At 38.2% G+C, this 20,086-nt stretch overlaps 1 protein-coding gene across 23 annotated transcripts in view; it reads left to right on the top strand.

The window, feature by feature from the left end:
• The window catches only part of RAPGEF2 (Rap guanine nucleotide exchange factor 2), a 272,594-nt gene that overhangs the window by 135,001 nt on the left and 117,507 nt on the right, over positions 1-20,086 (top strand). For 20 of the 23 annotated variants that reach the window (XM_061384286.1, XM_061384294.1, XM_061384293.1 and 17 more), the window contains 3 exons: positions 12,627-12,702; positions 14,546-14,713; positions 17,068-17,085. In XM_061384286.1, the coding sequence (XP_061240270.1) occupies positions 12,627-12,702; positions 14,546-14,713; positions 17,068-17,085 (262 nt within the window). Of the gene's footprint in view, positions 1-12,626; positions 12,703-13,266; positions 14,468-14,545; positions 14,714-17,067; positions 17,086-20,086 lie in introns of those variants that run through there. The other 3 variants (XM_061384291.1, XM_061384281.1, XM_061384296.1) reach the window with 2 other exon arrangements.

The following is a 20,086-nucleotide window of genomic DNA, read 5'->3' as shown; positions in this document are numbered from 1 at the left end:
TAAAGAGTCCGCCTGCAATGCAGGAGACACAGAGACAAGAGTTTGATCCCTGAGCTGGAAAGATCCCCTGGAGTAGGAAGTGGCAATCATTCCAGTATTCTTGCCTGGAAAATTCCTTGGACAGAGGAGCCTGGCGAGCTACAGTCCACGGGGTCACAAAGAGTCAGACACGATTGAGTGACTGAGCACATATATTAAATGGATAAACAACACTAACCTACTATATAGCACAGGGAACTCTGCTCAGTATTTTGTAATAACCTAAATGAGAAAAGAATCTGAAAAAGAGTAGGTAAATGTGTAAGTATAACTGAAACGTTTGGCTGCACACCTGAAACTAACACAGTATTGTTAATCAACTGCACTCCAATATAAAATAAAAACTATAAGCAAGGAAACTATAAGCAAGGTGAAAAGACAGCCTTCAGAATGGGAGAAAATAATGGCAAATGAAGCGACTGACAAAGAATTAATCTCAAAAATATACAAGCAACTCCTGCAGCTCAATTCCAGAAAAATAAACAACACAATCAAAAAATGGGCCAAAGAACTAAACAGGCATTTCTCCAAAGAAGACATACAGATGGCTAACAAACACATGAAAAGATGCTCAATGTCGCTCATTATCAGAGAAATGCAAATCAAAACCACAATGAGGTACCATTTCACGCCAGTCAGAATGGCTGCTATCAAAAACTCTACAAACAATAAATGCTGGAGAGGGTGTGGAGGAAAGGGAACCCTCTTACGCTGTTGGTGGGAATGCAAACTTGTACAGCCACTATGGAGAACAGTGTGGAGATTCCTTAAAAAACTGGAAATAGAACTGCCTTATGACCCAGCAATCCCACTGCTGGGCATACACACCGAGGAAACCAGAATTGAAACCAAATTGAAAGAGCACGTGTACCCCAATGTTCATCGCAGCACTGTTTACAATAGCCAGGACATGGAAGCAACCTAGATGTCCATCAGCAGATGAATGGATAAGAAAGCTGTGGTACATATATACAATGGAGTATTATTCAGCCATTAAGAAGAATACATTTGAATCAGTTCTAATGAGGTGGATGAAACTGGAGCATATTATACAGAGCGAAGTAAGCCAGAAAGAAAAACACCAATACAGTGTACTAACGCATATATATGGAATTTAGAAAGATGGTAACGATAACCCTGTATGCGAGACAGCAAAAGGGACACAGATGTATAGAACAGTCTTTTGGACTCTGTGGGAGAGGGAGAGGGTGGGATGATTTGGGAGAATGGCGTTGAAACATGTATATTATCATATATGAAATGGATTGCCAGTCCAGGTTCTATCACTTCATTGCAGACTTAGTATAGAAAAGAGATTGATTCCAAGTTAATCAGTGGTGTAGTTCAGTCATCACACTTAACTTCCTTTGCCCCTAACATGTGTTCTTTTTTGGGCAAAGTGGAATTACTACTTTTTAAAATTGAAGTCCTGAATTTTGCCAAAAAACTCAAAACCCCTAAAACAAACAAAAGTCTTGATAAGTTTCTCTGATAATACATTTTTAAAGAAATTGTGGATATGCTCATGTGTAGCACATAAAATATGTCATTTTAATCATTTAAATAGTGTTACTTACAATCACACTATTGTGCAATTAATTACCACTTCTGCTGCTGCTGCTGCTAAGTCGCTTCAGTCATGTCCGACTCTGTGCAACCCCATAGACGGCAGCCTACCAGGCTCCTCCGTCCCTGGGATTCTCCAGGCAAGAATACTGGAGTGGGTTGCCATTTCCTTCTCCAACGCATAAAAGTAAAAAGTGAAAGTGAAGTCGCTCAGTCTGTCCGACTCTTTGCAACCCCATGGACTGCAGCCTACCAGGCTCCTCCGTCCCTGGGATTCTCCAGGCAAGAATACTGGAGTGGGGTGCCATTGCCTTCTCCTGCTGCTGCTGCTAAGTCGCTTCAGTCGTGTCCGACTCTGTGCGACCCCGTAGATGGCAGCCCACCAGGCTCCCCCATCCCTGGGATTCTCCAGGCAAGAACACTGGAGTGGGTTGCCATTTCCTTCTCCAATATATGAAAGTGAAAAGTGAAAGTGAAGTCACTCAGTCGTGTCTGACTCTAGCGACCCTATGGACTGCAGCCTACCAGGCTCCTCCATCCATGGGATTTTCTAGGCAAGAGTACTGGAGTGGGGTGCCATTGCCTTCTCCGTTGCCTTCTCCTACTTGTCTCCAAAACTTATGTTCCATAGCTCCAAACAGAAACTTTGTAGCTGTTAGGCATTTCCCTAAGGCCTGGAAACCTCAAGTTTACTTTCTGTCTTTATGAATTTGCCTATTCTAGATATCTCATGTAGGTGGAATCTTATACCATATTTGTCATTTTGTGACTGGCTGTGGCACTTAGCATAATGCTTTCAAGGCTTATCCATGTTGTAACACTTATGAGCTCTTTAGTCCTTTTCATAGCTGAATAATATTCCATTGTCTGTATATATCACATTTTGTTTATCACTCATCTGTTGATGGACACTTGTGGCGTTTTTCACCTTTTGTTATTGCAGAGAGTGCTGCAGTGAAAACTGGTGTACAAATGTTTGGGTCCGTATTTTTAATATTTTTTGGATGTTTATCCAGGAGTGGAATTGCTGGGTCTTCTGTTCATTCTATGTGTAACTTTTAGAGGAACTACCAAACTCTTTTTCACAGTTATGGCACCATTTTACATTTCCACAAAAGTTCCAGTCTCGCTTCAACACTTGCTATTTTTTGTTGTTGTTATTATAGCCATTCTAGTATCTCATTCACATGCAGTATCAGATGTGAAATGGTATCTCATTGTGAGTTTTTGTTTTGTGTGTGGTGTGTTTGTGTGTGTTAAGATTTGTTTATTTTTGGCTGTCTGGGTCTGTGTTGCTGTGCTCGGGCTTTGTCTAGTTGCTGCAGTGGGAGCTACTCTTTGGGTGTTCCGGCTTCTCATTGCAGTGATTTCTCTTGTTGCTGAGCATGGGCTCTAGGCACATGGGCTTCGGTAGCTTTGTTGCTCGAGGCATGTTGAATCTTCCCAGATCAGGGATTGAACCTGTGTCCCCTGCATTGGCAGGTGTATTCTTAACTGCTAGACCACCAGGGAAGCCCATTTTGTGTTTTTATTTATTTATTTTTCTGTAGAAAGCATAGCCAAGATTTATTAAGCTGTAGTACACTACAGGGGAGAAGGCAATGGCACCCCACTCCAGTACTCTTGCCTGGAAAATCCCGTGGACGGAGGAGCCTGGTGCGCTGCAGTCCATGGGGTCACTAGGAGTCGGACACGACTGAGCGACTTCACTTTCACTTTTCACTTTACTGCATTGGAGAAGGAAATGGCAACCCACTCCAGTGTTCTTGCCTGGAGAATCCCAGGGATGGGGGAGCCTGGTGGGCTGCCGTCTATGGGGTCACACAGAGTCGGACACGACTGACGTGACTTAGCAGCAGCAGCCGTACACTACAGTCTGAGGGAGAGTGGGCAACTTGGTGAGAAGCTCCTTGTGTTTTTGATTTACTTTTTTCTAATAACTAAGGATGTTGAGCAACTTTTCGTGTGTTTGTCAGCCATTTGGAGAAAAGTCTATTCAAGTCCTTTGCCTATTTTTTAATTGGGTTGTCTTTTTGTTATTGAGTTGTAGGAATTATGTACTCTGGATCTTAAACCCTTCTCAGATATATGCTTTACAAATATTTTCTCCTATTTTGTAGATTGTGTTATTCATTTTTTGATAATGTCCTTTGCACCAAAGTTTTTAATTTTGGTGAAGTTCATTTAATTTTCCTTTTGCTGCTGATGCTTTTGATGTCATATCTGAGTCCATTGTCAAATCCAAGGTAATGAAGACTCATCCTTGTTTGTTTTTTTTTTTCCCTTAGAGTTTTATCATTTTTGGCATTCTTACTTAGTCAGTGCTCCATTTTCAGTTTAATTTTGTATGTCACGAGATGTAAGGATCCAGCTTCATTGTTTTGGTGTACTACTTAACCCAGTAGTTTGATTGCAGCTTTGTAGTAAGTTTTGAAATCAAAAGCATACTTTCTCTGACTTTGTTGCTTTTCAAGATTGTTTTGGCTAATTAGGGCCTCTTGCATTTTTGTATGAATGTAAAGAAGATTGCTTTTTCCATTTCTGCAAAAAAATGTTTTGGGGAGGATTTTGATGGAGATTCCATTGAATTTGTAGGCCACTTTGTGTAGTCTCTTTGTTGTTCACTTCCTAAGTCATGTCCAACTCTTTGCAACCCCATAGACTGCAGCATGCCAGGCTCCTCTGTCCTCCACTATCTCCCAGAGTTTTCTCAGTCATGTCCATTAAATTGGTGAAGGTATCTAACCATCTCATCCTCTATTGCCTCCTCCTTTTGCCTTCCGTCTTTCCCAGCATCAGGGTCTTTTCTAATGAGTCAGCTCTTTGCATCAGGTGGCCAAAGTATTGGAGCTTCAGCATCAATCCTTCCAATGAATATTCAGGGTTGATTTCCTTTAGGATTGACTGGTTTGATCTCTTTGCAGTCCTGGGGACTCTCAAGAGTCTTCTCCAGCACCACATTTTGAAACCATCAATTCTTCGGTGCTCAGCCTTCTTTATGGTCCAACTCTCACACGTGTACATGACTACTGGAAAATCCATAGCTTTAACTATACAGACTTTTGTCAGCAAAGTGATGTCTCTGCTTTTTAATGTGCTGTCTAGGTTTGTCATAGCTTTCCTTCCAAGGAGCAAGTGTCTTTTAATTTCATGTCTGCAGTCACTGTCTGTAGTGGTTTTGGAGCCCAAGAAAATAAAATCTGTCTCTGTTTCCACTTTTTCCCCTTCTGTTTGCCATGAAGGGATGATACCAGATGCCATGATCTTAGTGTTTTGAATGTTGAGTTTCAAGGCAGCTTTTTCACTCTTCATTATTATTTAATATACTTATCCAAGGCCCAGAGAGATGAAGTGACTTGCCCAAGATCACACAGCTAACTGGTAGTAGAGTGTATTGAGAAACAATATTCTCAACTACAATAGCTGCTCTCTTTCCATTATATCATCCCCTGGACACTAAATCCCAAGTCAGTAAGGGCTTACTATGTCTTAGTTCCTTTTCACTTTCTGTCATTAGGGTGGTATCATCTGCATATCTGAGGTAGTTGATATTTCCCCTGGCAATCTTGATTCTAGCTTGTGAATCATCTAGCCTGACATTTCACACGATGGACTCCCCATGTAAGTTAAATGAGCTGGGTGACATTATACAGCCTTGTTGTATTCCTTTCCCAATTTTGAATCAGTCCACTGTTCCATGTCTGGTTTTAGCTGTTGCTTCTTGATCTGCATACAGGTTTCTCAGGAGACAGGTAAGGTGGTCTGGTTCTCCTGTCTCTAAGAATTTTCCACACCGTCAAAGGCTTTAGTGTAGTCAGTGAAGCAGATATACATGTTTTTTTCTGGAATTCCCTTGCTTTCTCCATTATCCAGTGAATGTTGGCAATTTGATCTCTGGTTCCTCTGCCTTTTCTAAACCCAGTTTGTACATCTGGAAGTTGTTGGTTCTCGTACTATTGAAGTATAACTTGAAGGATTTTGAGCCTAACCATGCTAACGTGAAATGAACTCAACTGTATGGGAGTTTGAGGATTCTTTGGCATTGCCCTTCTTTGGAATTGGAATGAAAACTGACCTTTTTCAGGCCTGTGGCCACTGCTGTTTTCCAAATTTGCTGGCATATTGAGTGCAGCACTATAACAGCACCATCTTTTAGGATTTGAAATAGCTCAGTTGGAAGTTCATCACCTCCACTAGCTGTGTTCATAGTAATGCTTCCTAAGGCCCACTTGACTTCACATTCCAGGATGTCCGACTCTGGTTGAGTAACCACATTATTGTGGTTATCTGGCTCCTTTAGACCTTTTTAGTATAGCTCTTTTGTGTATTTGTGCCACCTCTTTTTAATCTCTTCTTCTTCTGTTAGGTCCTTACCATTTTTGCCCTTTATGGAGCCCATCCTTGCATGAAATGTTACCTTGGTATCTCCAGGTTTTTTGAAGCTATTGCTAGTCTTTTTCATTGTATTGTTTTCCTCTGTTTCTTTGCATTGTTCATTTAAAAAGAAAGCCTTAATTATAAGGCTTAAAAACAAAAAAGATTGCGTTTGATAGGAGTAACTTCATTTCTGACAGTCGCACCAAGGAACATTTGGAGGAGAATTTAGTCAAATGACTTTGGAACAGTCTTTCTATTTCTGACTTTTCTTAAAGCCCTCAGGTATTATGAAGTGAAGTGAAGTACAGGTCACTCCGTTGTGTCCGACTCTTTGTGACAGCCTTGGACTGTAGCCCACCAGGCTCCTCTATCCATGGAATTCTCCAGGCAAGAATACTGGAGTTGGTAGCCGTTCCATTCTCCAGGGATCTTCCCAACCCAGGGATTGAACCCAGGTCTCCCGCGTTGCAGGAAGATTCTTTGCCATTTGAGCGAACAGGGAAGCTGGGGATTGTAGCTGTACTTTTAAAATTAACCAAGTTCTTATTTAGTCTGTATCATTTCTAAATTTCCTTAAGTCATGATTTTAGCAATCTAAATAATACCAACTTTCAGCTGCTGTTAATAAGACTGAGTGAAATATTCTTTTAATTATGCCTCTGGTTTTACAGGAATCCCTTTGGTTGTCCTTAAATTTTTCATTGGAAAGTTTTCAGCTCTGTGGTTTTCCCCTTAGAAACTTTTCTAGCCTAGTGCTCTATTGTAGATTTATGTGGTTTTCTATGATGGTATGTATGGTAATTTTCAGGTTTTATTTTTCCTATTGTGTCTTTCCTTTTGAGGTGTGTCTTTGTTTATTATTTGTTATTTATTATGTATGCAGTTTGCTGTGCTAATGACTTGAAAGACTTCTAGTTTTCATTTGACTTCTAACTGAAACCCGAGAACCCTTTGTTGTTTGGTCTTACCTTACATACTGTGTATATTTGATCACTTTTCACATAGAGTATTTCCTTGTGCAGATTGGGTCCTTACTGCTGTTTTACATGCACATAAAACTTTATAAAAATATCTTGTACTTTATTCTTACTAGCTTTGTTCTGTGCTTTACTATCTAAATGTCTGTGTCATTTGCAAACCTGAAGATTTCTGTGCAATTCTTTCTACTAAATCATCTAAATATTTAAACGAATTGATCTTAGTATTATCTGTGGGTGTTTTGTCTCCTATATGTCTCTATCTGGTTTTCTTTTTTTTTTTTTTTAGGCTGTGCCATGCAGCTTGCAGGATCTTAGTTCCTTGACAGGGATCAAACCAGGGCCTGGAAAACACAAGAGTCCCAACCACTGGACCACCAGGGAATTCCCCTTGGGTTTTTTTTTTTTTTTTGTCTCTATACTTAAGTTTTCCAGTATCATATTTTTAAAAGTTTATTTATATACAACTTGATCAAAACTTAGTAGATAATGGTGTTTACTTCCTTTTGTTTATATATTTTTTGAGTCAAAGAATCAGATAGTAGAAGCAGAAGTATTTCGTGGCTTAATGGATTTGTAGCTGACATATTTCATTCCTACCTTATAGCTTCTGGATTGTAAGCTAAGAGTAACTCCTCTTTGCAGTGGAGCCAAAAGGCCTTGCATTAGCCCAGCGAATGCATTCGTGAACTATACCTGTCTCTCTCTGTCTCTCTCTCTTTTTTTTTTTGCTACGTTACTCAGCTTGTGGAATCGTAGCTCTCCAACCAGGGACCTAACCTGCACCCTCAGTAATGAAAGCCCAGAGTCTTAACCACTGGACAACCAGGGAATTCCCTATGCTTTGTCTTTTTTGAGGCCACTCTTTCCTTTTAGGTTCTTAACTGTGTTTGAAACAATAAACTTTTGGATAAGTGATGTAATTTATTCTCCCTTGGTAGAGTGTGTTCTCTGTGCATTTGCCTTTTCCCCCTCAATGTAGTCAAAGAATTAATCTGACAGGAGTCTACTATTTCTCCTATGGTTTACATCTTTGTGACAGTCAGTAGAACTTGAGTCTTCTGTGGCTCCAAAAGAGTTTTGTTAGATTTTAGCACAGCTCACACTGTAAAAGGTGTAGAAATTTTTTTTTTTTTTGGTAGCACATTTTAGGGGATGCACATGTTTCATCTCTAAAGTAATAGTGTTGCTGCTGCTGCTAAGTCACTTCAGTCGTGACCGACTCAGTGCGACCCCATAGACAGCAGCCCACCAGGCTCCCCCGTCCCTGGGATTCTCCAGGCAAGAACACTGGAGTGGGTTGCCATTTCCTTCTCCAAAGCATGGAAGTGAAAAGTGAAAGTGAAGTCGCTCAGTCGTGTCCGACTCCTAGCAACCCCATGGACTGCAGCCCACCAGGCTCTTCCGTCCATGGGATTTTCCAGGCAAGAGTACTGGAGTGGGGTGCCATTGCCTTCTCTGAAGTAATAGTGTTAGTGCAACTAAATATGTGAATATCACCTCAGCCATAAAGTTCTGTTGAACAAGTAGCTAATTGTAAGAGGATTAACAGCCTTAATTCTGATGTAGGGAGTTGGTGTTGTAAGAATTAGGCATAAAATAAATACCATGTAGTTTATTCATATGGATGTTCCTACTTTTGTTGCTAAAATTTATAAGCAACTCAGTTCTAACAGTTTAAAAAAATAATTTATATTTTTGGCTGCACTGGGTCTTTGCTGCTGCATAGACTTTCTCCAGTTGCAGAGAGTGGGGGCACTCTGTAGGTGTGTGTGCAGGCTTCTCATTGCGGTGGCTTCTCTTTTTGCAGAGCGTGGGTTCTAGGGCATGCGGGCTTCAGTAGCTGCAGCACATGGGCTCAGCAGTTGTGGCTCCCAAGCTCTAGAGCACAGGCTCCATAGCGGTGGTGCATGGGCGTGTTGAGATACTCCATGGCACGTGGGATCTTCCCTGATCAGGGATCCTGGTTTGGCAGGCAGATTGTTTACCACTAAGCCTCCAGGGAAGCCCAGTTCTAACAGTTTTTATTTTTTATTTAGTCATATGAACGTTGTATGCATTACATACATTTGGGTTTTTTTTTTTACTACATGAAATTTTTAAAAAAGAAAACCACTCTATCATTACTTTTGTGATGCTTGTCTGGTTCTGTAATGTAATAAAATAGGAAGAAAGCTTAGAGTCATGATTTTCTTTGGATTTTAATGTTGTTTTATTTAGTAATAAACTTTAAGCATGCAACATATGTTTTTACCCAGTCCTGTAACAGGATTAAATGGGCAATGATGGCTTGAAACCTACTACATATTTTGCTAACACATTGAGATTATTTCTTAATTTGTAGTGTATCATTAAATTATAAGCATCATTGTAAAAAAATTAAATTGCAAGTAAGTAGTTTAAAAAGCTAGAAGCAAATTTTTGTGTGTGTTGAGGATTTTCTGTAATTTTAGTGGTATTTAATTGTTAAACTAAGAAGAATATTTACAATTTTAGGTCATTTTAATTACATGTGAAATAACATAAACAGGATAAGATAGTTATAGTTTTCCTATTTTTTCAGCTTAAAAAAAGCACTTTAATATTTGTATGCTTATGAGAATGTGTATGTGTGAATATTTTAAAAGGATTTTTCAGATAATGCTAAGTATGACTCTTTGATTTCCATAGAAACAGAATTTTGGAGCAGGAAATGACTTAAGTGATGGCCTATTCTCACTGATAACCTTAGAAATGAGTGTAGTTTAGACTGTGAGGATAGTCAAGCTGGTTTGCTGGAGGTCACAAGCTGATAGAGTGAGAATGTTGACTTACCTGTTTTCTTCCTTGAGCGAGCAAGCAAGCTTAGTCAGTTTAGTTGTCTCTGACTCTGTGTAACCGTGTGGACTCTAGCCTGCCAAGGTCTTCTGTCCATGGCGTTTTCCAGGCAGGAATACTGGAGTGGGTAGCCATGCCTTCCTCTAGGGGGTCTTCCCTACACAGGGAAGAGAGCCCTTGTCTCTTAAGTCTCCTGCATTGGCAGGCTGGTTTTTTACCACTAGCGCCACCTGGAAAGCCCCAACTTTTTTCCCTAACCCAAGTTGTGTTCTAATATGTGAAACATTCTGTACTACCATGACACTGAGAAAGTTATGAATTTCCTATGGAAATTTTCATGGGAGCCACTCAAATATCTAATTTACTTGGGGGGAAAATGCTCGATAAAATAGTTTTTTGGTAGAGTTATTTTCTCATATTTTTCTCAAAGGTAGATTATTAAGCATGATTACTGTGGTTTCCCTGGCAGTCCAGTGGTTAAAATTCTGTGCTTCCACTGCAGGGGACACAGGTTTGATCCCTCATCATTGGGAGCTAAGATCCCACATGCCTCACTGTACGTTCTCCCCCTGCTGCTGCTGCTAAGTTGCGTCAGTCGTGTCCGACTCTGTGCGACCCCATAGACAGCAGCCCACCAGGCTCCCCCGTCCCTGGGATTCTCCAGGCAAGAATACTGGAGTGGGTTGCCATTTCCTTCTCCAATGCATGAAAGTGAAAAGTGAAAGTGAAGTCACTCAGTCATGCCCCATGGGGACTCTTAGCAACCCCATGGACTGGAGCCTACCAGGCTCCTCCGTCCATGGGATTTTCCAGGCAAGAGTACTGGAGTGGGGTGCCATATTCTCCCCCTACACCCCCCAAAAAGTAAAGTTACTAAAATGTTGACTAGAAGGAAGAGAGAATTTTTGGAGTAGTGAATGGGCAGGGGTAGGTGGTATGTTAGAACAAGTCATGACTACTTAGAACTCCTCGTGGCTCTAGTTGGCATATATCTATGTCAGAGAGAGTGAATCTGCTCTAGTGTTAGGTGGACATTTCCATAGATAAGGCAAGGTACCCTGTCTGAGGTCACCAGTACAGTTTTCAGGAGAAAAAGGGCTTTTAAGAGTGCATGTCCACTCAAGTCACTTTGTAGTTGAAACTCCTGGGTTGAATACCTGTTCCTTAAGCTGATTTAGAATAAGTAGATATGAAAATTTAGAAAAATACATTTTTAAGTGAAAGAAATGTTTAACCTAAGCAAGTTAAGTTACAGAAGAGAATTATATGCATTTTATACTTTGTATGTTGTTATGGTTTGCCATTGATCCAGTTCCCACGCCTGTTATTGTTTAGTTGCTGAGTTGTGTCCAACTCTTTCATGACTCCATGGACTGTAGCCCACTAGACTCCTAGTGGAGTACATGAGATTTTCCAAGCCAGAATACTTGGAAAATACTTGGGTTGCCAATTCCTTCTCTATTTAATTGTGTTACTACTACTTGTTTCATAGACTGTGTAAATATATACATACTTGTAGTTTTCCTTAGGATCCCATTTTTGGAATTAAATCAGGTTTGTTCCCCCACACCCCTTTTGCTTCTTTGCGTATGTCAGCTTTTTATTTGAGATTCACTTTGTAAGATTCTTTTTATAAGTTCTTAGTAACTCTAGTATATAAAATTGAAATGTATTCTAACTATTTTTGATAAAAATCATATGGCACCCCACTCCAGTACTCTTGGCTGGAAAATCCCATGGATGGAGGAGCCTGGTGGGCTGCAGTCCATGGGGTCACTAGGAGTCGGACACGACTGAGCGACTTCACTTTCACTTTTCACTTTCATGCATTGGAGAAGGAAATGGCAACCCACTCCAGTACTCTTGCCTGGAGAATCCCAGGGACGGGGAAGCCTGGTGGGCTGCCGTCTATGGGGTCACACAGAGTCGGACACGACTGAAGTGACTTAGCAGCAGCAGCAGCAGGGAGAAATAAGGAGAAGGCAATGGCACCCCACTCCAGTACTCTTGCCTGGGAAATCCCATGGATGGAGGAGCCTGGTAGGCTGCAGTCCATGGGGTTGCTAGGAGTCGGACACGACTGAGCGACTTCACTTTCACTTTTCTCTTTCCTGCATTGGAGAAGGAAATGGCAACCCACTCCAGTGTTCTTGCCTGGAGAATCCCAGGGACGGGGGAGCCTGGTTGGCTGCCGTCTGTGGGGTTGCACAGGGTCGGACACAACTGAAGCGACTTAGCAGCAGCAGCAGCAGTATAGGCTGCAATGACTTATGTCTCCTGTTTCTCTGTATTTGCTATTGATATACTTTTTATTTGAAAGCTTACTTTTATAGAGTTGATAAGTGGTCTCAACTCCAATTATTTAGGAATTCTTGCCTTCCTACGTTGCTTCATCTGTGAAATGATAAACAGCTAGAAACTGTGTATAAGGAAATAGAGGCCACAGTCCTTAAATTTGTAAAATTCCCTTGGTGTCCAGTCTTTTCCCTTGGTTATTACATGGCTAGATAGTTAGCAACTCCTCAGTGGTCCCACCCCTGTTAGGATATTCTAAATCTTCACTTAACTGGGAGTGAACTAAAACAACTAACACAAAACATATTCGCAGCGATTCTTCAGTACTTACATTGTGAATTCAAAAAGATTACTTTGGAATTTTCCAGAAAAATGTGTCTGAGGTTTAAAAATTTGAATGGTTCCTTGTCATTCTGTGTAAATAATGGTTTGAGATAGTTTCTCTTTCTTCAATGTGCATTTTTTTGATAGTTGTTTTGTTTCTTATTTTTATTCATCTGAAGAGTTAGCCTAAATTCACGATTTGTATTTCTTAAATCTTTTTTTTCTTTCTAGTTTTGGCAAGCGTTCTGCAGGAAGCTTTAGGCGTGGCTGTGAATGCATTGTGTTAGAGCCTTCTGAAATGATTGTGGTAAGAAAACTTCTGTGAAGACTTTTTCCCCCTGAAAAAAGTTATGAAATAAAAGCATTTTCACAAACTGTATATAATAGTGTATTAAATATTTTATAACTTTAGATATATTTATTTCATAACTTTTGAGTTTGAGTTCATAATCATTATAATTATTTATGGGATTCAGTTAAGTGAAAAAGAAAATTTAAAGGAGGGCAAGCACCTAAGTATTTGGTGCTTGAACTTTATAAATCTATGAAAATGCCATTTAATTGAAACTTGGGGAGAAAGTGTAGGGTTTTAGATCTCCAAATATTGACTGGAATGAGATACTTTAAATGAATTACAGTGGTATGTATTCAGGCAGCAATTAATATAAGGAAATCACTTCATTTCCTTTAACTAATTGAAAGAAATTTGGGGAAATTTTATGCTGGTTAAACATTCTGTTGAGATTTTTAACCTCTCTTTTTAACTGTGTGATTTTTAAAAAATGTGCTGAGATAAGATACATGCAAAAAAGATAATGTTAAAAGATATTAGCAACATAATTATTTTTATTGATGCTTTTTTAAAAAAAAAAAAGCTTGTCACATTCTTAATATATAAACATGATTTAAAGATAGGATAATATGTACCCCTTTTAAAAATCAGCCACAAAAATAAAGTTGGAGAGAGCACTCACTAGAGACTTCAGTTGATTTGAAGTGCATTATGTTTCCCATCCAGCACCCATCTGGAAGGGTAAACTTTGTCAATAAGTGATGTCCTAAAAGAGATGATGATGGGAGTTTTTCATTCACATTTAATAAAGTATTTGGTAAATATATCTGTTTTCATATGAGAGGTAGGTTTTTTCCCCCATGATGGAGGAGAGGAATTCCTCAGAGATGGGAACTTCCTCACAAAGCCAGTGGAAACTTCGGGTGAAGTTTCACAAAATTTACTGTTAAGTAAAAATGTGGCATGGTGGTGAGAAAAGATTTAGGATTGGAAGAGTGTAGGCAGATATGTTAGACTCTCCAGCCATGGGTCTTAAAAAGTGTTTTAGATATTTCCTCAAGTATCTGGTCTCTGTTACCGCTATTTTGTGTTTATCTGAAGGATTTTTGATCTGTAGAATTCCTTGAGGATTGTATACTTGTCCATATACCAAGTACTAAGTTTGCCAGTGTGAGAACCATATGAGAATCTAAATATACTTCTTTCTGTGAGCAATCCCGTTTTCCTTATGTAAGCATGATGAGGATTAGCCATATGTAACTTTTCTTCTCTGTTAGTCCATTCATCACTTTCTAAATGTTTAAAATGAGGAAATTGTTTTTTGAAAATAATGCTATTTATAAAAAGAAGAAACTGAATCCATAGAACGAAAGTAGGAAGAAAAACCCTTAAGTAATCTACCAAAGTCATTGTGCTAGTGTCTGAGTCATTAGGGATTTGGGTTTGTTTTTTTTTAAAAGGCAAAAACCAGATTTATTCCATTAGAGTTTTTGTGCTTTAGTTAAGACAATGGAGCTGTTGCTTTCATAATACATGGTGATGAATCCTGTGAGATCTTTCACTAATAAATCAGGTCAAAGACTACTGAAAATATCCTACCCTTTGAAACTACAGGAAATTCAGGAGTTAACCATATTGTCCTAAGTGGAACTGAAAATGCCTCTCATAAAGAAAAGTTACTCAAAAGCAATTAGTTCCAGAGAAGCTCAAAAGCAGTTGAAGTCTGTCGAGATAGTTTGTCTACAAATGTCTTTGCACAATGAATGAATGTGGACTACCCGTAAGTTTTATTCTGCGTCTAATCTTAATATGGAACGTGGTGTTTGAGGAAATGAAATTTTGGGGGATTTTATTTCAGGTAGACTATATGGATGAAAATGAAGAATATTTTCAGCGTCAAGCTTCTCATCGACAGTCTCGAAGGAGATTTAGAAAAATCAACCAGAAAGGGGAAAGACAAACTATTATTGACACTGTGGATCCTTATCCTGTGGGCAAACCACCTTTGCCTAGAGGCTATCATACGGTAAGTTATATAAGTGTGATAATTGTATTTATCTTTATAATTTTTTGCTGGGAGTTTTGTGAAAAGATGTGAATTTTCTATTTTTGACTAGTAATTTCTTTTTGTGGTATTACTTGTCCAAAGTGCAGATTTTTCTGGAAACACACATAATATGACTAGTTAAAGGAACCTTGAAATAAATTGTCAAAAGATGTTGTTTAGCCTTTTAATTTCTTAAAATGCTCTCAGGATCAGTTTTGTGATCAGCATGTACAATTGTAACTGGGATACTTTTTCTTACCTTAATGTAAAATTTTGTCACCACCCTCCCCATTCCCAATGACTGGTATCATACCTATTTTTTTATTCAAAAGTTAGATAGCTAAAATTTGCTTATTCTCGTAGCTTTTCATACCATTGTGTGAATATTATCTGAGAATTTTTTTGTTTAAATTGTTTAATTTGCTTAATATGATGACATGAGAGCTTAATTTGAAAGGTTGTTTCTTTATATTCCAGTGTAAAGATAATCTGAAGCATTTATAATAGGTTCAGAGGTTCTCTTCAATGGTTTTACCCACCTAGTTGTCATTTATTTTATACACATTAGGTTAATAAGCTACTTTTTATGTTTGAGGAAACTGAGGCAAAGATAATGAGTGATTTATACAAGACCCCAGCGTAGTCAGCGTGGGAGACTGTGTTTCTGACTCCTCTCTCTTTGCTTGGGTGCACTGCCTCCATGTCCTCTGGGGGCCCACACAACATTGTGGCAAATATATTTGAGGATTTCTGTTTTCAAGGAAAAAAGTAACTTGAATTCTTATACATCATAATTAGGTCAAAGATGGCTTATCTATACTTACAATACCATTAAACAAGTACTCATTTTTTGAAATTAATTTTAAAATGGAAATGTGAAAAAATAAAAGGTAATTCACAGCTATTTTATAATTTCTCATTTGTTTTTTTCACCTAGCCTCTTTCTTTTGCAAATAAGTATAAATGTAAAACACATGAGAAAATGTATATAGATGTAAAATTATGAACTTAATTTTCTGGTAACTTGAAGTGATGTATTTTATCCCCACACTTCATGTGTTCTATTTCTGAGAGCTCTTTGTATTTGAATATTTAAGCAGTTTTGACCACCAGCTATCTGCCTACTCCTCTTGCTGCCCATGCACGATTTTAATTTAACATGAATTTCATAGTTGAATCATTTCATTGAGCTCCTTTGGAAAGGGTTGCTTTTGCTCATCATAAAGCCAGCTTTGTTTGCCTTTTGGAGAGACTTAGTATTTTCTTTTTTTTTAAACCTATGAAAGGTTTTTTGTTACTATTGTCTATAAAAGAAGGTAGTATTTTTAGTGTTGATGTAGAATCATGGAGTAAGGAAATACGGATTAAAAATAGTATACACATTAATAGTACAGACTACTCATACTGTTAACACTCTTTCTGCTTTGGAATTATTTTTCCAAATCATAGTCCATGCTAAGATATTTAGCGGCAATGTGAGTTACTAAAAATTTAGTATTAAGGCTGATTGGTATGATTTTATAGTTATATATTCCTCTCACTTAACTTGGGAGGGTCACTTTATAATTATTTCTCCTATCCCTGCGTTTTCCCCCTTTATGGAATTCTTTACTCACCTCCCATACATGACTTCTGTTTTTTTAATCTGAGTTTTTTAAAAAATGTGTACTTTTTAACAAGATTACTTTTTTTTTTTTTTTTTAGTGGTTTAAAAAAATGTTTTATCTGGTCAACAGGCCAGAAAATTTAGTACTATGGTGAAAAATTTAACTTGCTTAATGATGGATCAGGCACCAGTTACTAATATATGTGACGTGTTAATTTTCCTAAATGAGTTCAGATGGGCAACAACAGAGTCATAATTGAAAATATTGAATCCCATCTTTTCATGCAAATTGTGTTTTATTCATATATTATTATTGTATCGAAGTACAAGATTTTAACATACGAACAACAACATTTTGTTTTGAATTTTTGGTACCTCAGGGTATAAAGAATTAAGTGAAGAAGATCATTATTCTTCGTTAGCCCTAAGTCACCTTTACTTATTCTGAGCAGAAATACTCCTTTTGAAAGAACTAGGGTAGGAACCAGGGTGAAAATTTTTTTGAAAAGGTGCATGGTCCTACATCACCGATGATCTCAGTGGTGGCAGGTGCATTTCGGGTGCATGGCTAAGGAACATAAGGACATCGTACATGTAGTCAATGCTGTATGGTCATTCTTAACCTGATTTAACATGATCTTCATTTTGGCAGATGTACTGTAGCATGTCTGATAATGTCATCTTTTCCTTTCCTCCTCTATGGCACTCATTTCATTTTGGCTCAAAGGAATGCACTAAATCTCAGGTATTGTAATTTGTGTGGTCTCCTAATACTAACCTCAGTTCATTTGTGAGTTTGCATTGTAACTAACAAGTTTATAATATTGACGTGTTTTGCTTGGTCTTGTTCTTTTGTATTTTGCCCTGATTTAGTAAAATCTCTTACAACTTTGAAACTATCAGTGGTTTAAGTGATGTCACAGGCTGCTTTATTTGTGCAGACGTAGGGGTAAATTGCCCACTTTGTTTGAAGAAAGAATAAAACTGCAGCCTACATAGTTTTAAGAATGAGTGGAGCATTATTCTTAACTAACCTGCTTTGTGCTTAAAAAAATGAAGACAGACAGGCTGATAGACATCATGGATGTTTCATTACTTTTTGTGTGAAAGTTCTATGGCAAATCCATTAGACATTTACATATTAAAGGCTATAGGTGAAAGCTTTAAATTTCAGGAATCCCAATGTAAGAGCATTTTGGGAGACCACTGGTAAAATTTTAGTCAGAATAAAGGCTTAGTCAAAAAGGAAATAAGAATTTAAAATCCGCTTGTATTTTCTTATTTGTGCTTGATTTTTAACCAGATTTCATGCTTTTATTCATTCTCTGTTTTAATTGAGTCCTGTAGTAATATGTTTGCTCATTTCTTTCATGCCAGTACATAACTAATGTATATTTTCAGTATTACTCATTTGAAATTTTCAGTCAAATTTGGGGTTATCAGGGAATTTGGAGTCAGGGAAGAAAAACTGATTTCTCTCTAAAAACTTTTTATGGTTGTGTTTTCTTATTGCCCAGGAAAAAGATCATGGATAATTTAATTCACATTAGAGGAGGGCTACTGTCAGTATAATGTCTTTGGCTACTATAGTAACGTCACCTAAAAGCATAAAATATTTGGATAACTTTTCAAATTAAAATGAGGCTGTTACTTTACATTCTGTGTAAGAAGATGCATATTAAAATGGCACAGGTGACATGATTGCTCTACTGTGTTTTAGAAGCACTGCTAATTTTTCAGTGATGTGGTAAATCTTAAAAAATGATAGTTTTTAAATTTGATAAAATTTTGATAAAATTATATACTTTTTTTTCATTGCGCCTGTGTTTTGAGCTTTTGTCTGGTATATATTTAAAAGTATGTAACTTTACTATTTTAAAAGATACTATTTTAAAATGTAATTAATCCTCTTCTTTTTCATTGATAATATGAGAAATTACCAGTTAGTCTAATTCCCATTTAGAATTAGGAATTTAATTGAAAATGTGCACTAAATTACAATGTATACCTTATGTACACTTTTTAAACTTAGATGTGTCACAACAGTTTGGCAGATTATAATAATTTTCTTCAGTAACACGAATACTCATATAGTCCATGTAGAGTGTTTTCAGGTCACTTTTTCAAGGCAAGTGTACGAGATTTGCAGAGAATAAGCATTTTAAAATGCAGTGAGAAGGCAAGATTGGAGATGGCTTTCATTAGCATTTTCTTACATTTTGATGAGTTGAATTGAAGCTGTATTTAAGAATGCCAGAAAATAGGATGTGACATGAATTTTCAGTCTTCTAGTGGGTAAAGGTGGTAGAGGGGCAGGTCATGGATAAAATTCTTGGCAGAGGCTGGAAAATTGAGGTCATTCCTAGACTGATTTGGAACTTTGGGCAAGTTTATCTTGTCAACAGGTTCAGAATAGGATGGGGAAACCTGTTTATTTTACCCCTAATTACAGACTCTTTCTGCAGTCATGGGTAATGTATTGTAGAAGTTGGATGGGTAAGAAAATCTGAGTTCCATAATAAAAATGGAGAGGAGAAGTGGAAAGAAGGACTTAAAAGGCAGATATGAGTGCGTGCTCAGCCATGTCCTACTCTTTGCGACCCTATGGACTGTAGCCCACCAGACTCCTCTGTCTGTGAAATTCTCTAGGCAAGAATACTGGAGTGGGTTGCCATTTCCTGGGAAGCCCCTAAAAGGTGGAAGGACCCTCTTACTTTTACCTGACTGCAGGGATTGGGAAGCTGGCACATGCCTGTTTCATCATCTTTTATTCCTCTTATTTTTTTAAAGCAGAAAAAAGGGAAAAGAACAGTTCTGTCCTCTTTCTAGTTTGGAAAGAGCAGAACTTATATGGAGATAGTATACTGCTGATGGGGACTGTTGACCTGTCTGTTTGATCATGGCGTTCAGGGTTCTTCTCATGTGCTTGTTCTTACACTTAGTAGAGGCTGTCTCTCTGAATGCAGCGTATATTTTTGACAGTGGATGCACCCACACCGACATCTCATTGTCACGCAAGTCCATAGTTTTTGTTATTGGTGTATGAAGATATTAAGGTAATGATCTTTGAATTAGATAGATGGATAGATAGATATTACGGATTCTTTTTATTTTTTAAGATTTATTTATTTATGGTTGCGCTAGGTCTTTGTTGCTGCATGGGCTTTCTCTAGTTGCAGGGAGCAGGAGCTACTCTTTGTCGTGGTGCTTGGACTCCAGGCCCCACAGGTTTCAGTAGTTGTGGCTCATGGGCTTAGTTGCCCCACAGCATGAAGGGTCTTTCTGGACCAGGGATTGAACCCATGTCCCCTACACTGGCAGGCAGATTCTTAACCACTGGACCACCAGGGAAGCCCACAGGTTCTTAAATGCATTCTTATGTTTTATTTTATTAAAACAAATACCTATTATACAGAGATTAGACTAAAGACTAAAGAAAGCTTGTCCTGTCTACAGTGTGGAGTTTATATGTACCAACTGATGGTTCCTACCTCTGCAGCCTTCCTGGTCTGGTTGCATAACTAGATGCCCTCTACACTTTGAGGTTCTTATTGACTTCCCACCCCTACTCCTACTTAACTCCCAAAATGTGGCTTTACTTCATATTAATTTGAATTAGGATTCAAAAACAATGTAACATGAAACTTACAAAGTCTTGATCAATGAAAAATTTTTGAAATAACTAGAACCCATTGGTCATAGCTTCCAGGCTTCCCTGGTACCTCAGCTGGTAAGGAATCCTCCTG

Source organism: Bos javanicus, chromosome 17 (assembly GCF_032452875.1).
Source record: "Bos javanicus breed banteng chromosome 17, ARS-OSU_banteng_1.0, whole genome shotgun sequence".
NCBI lineage: Eukaryota > Metazoa > Chordata > Mammalia > Artiodactyla > Bovidae > Bos > Bos javanicus.
This window is presented reverse-complemented; position numbering and strand designations above follow the sequence as displayed.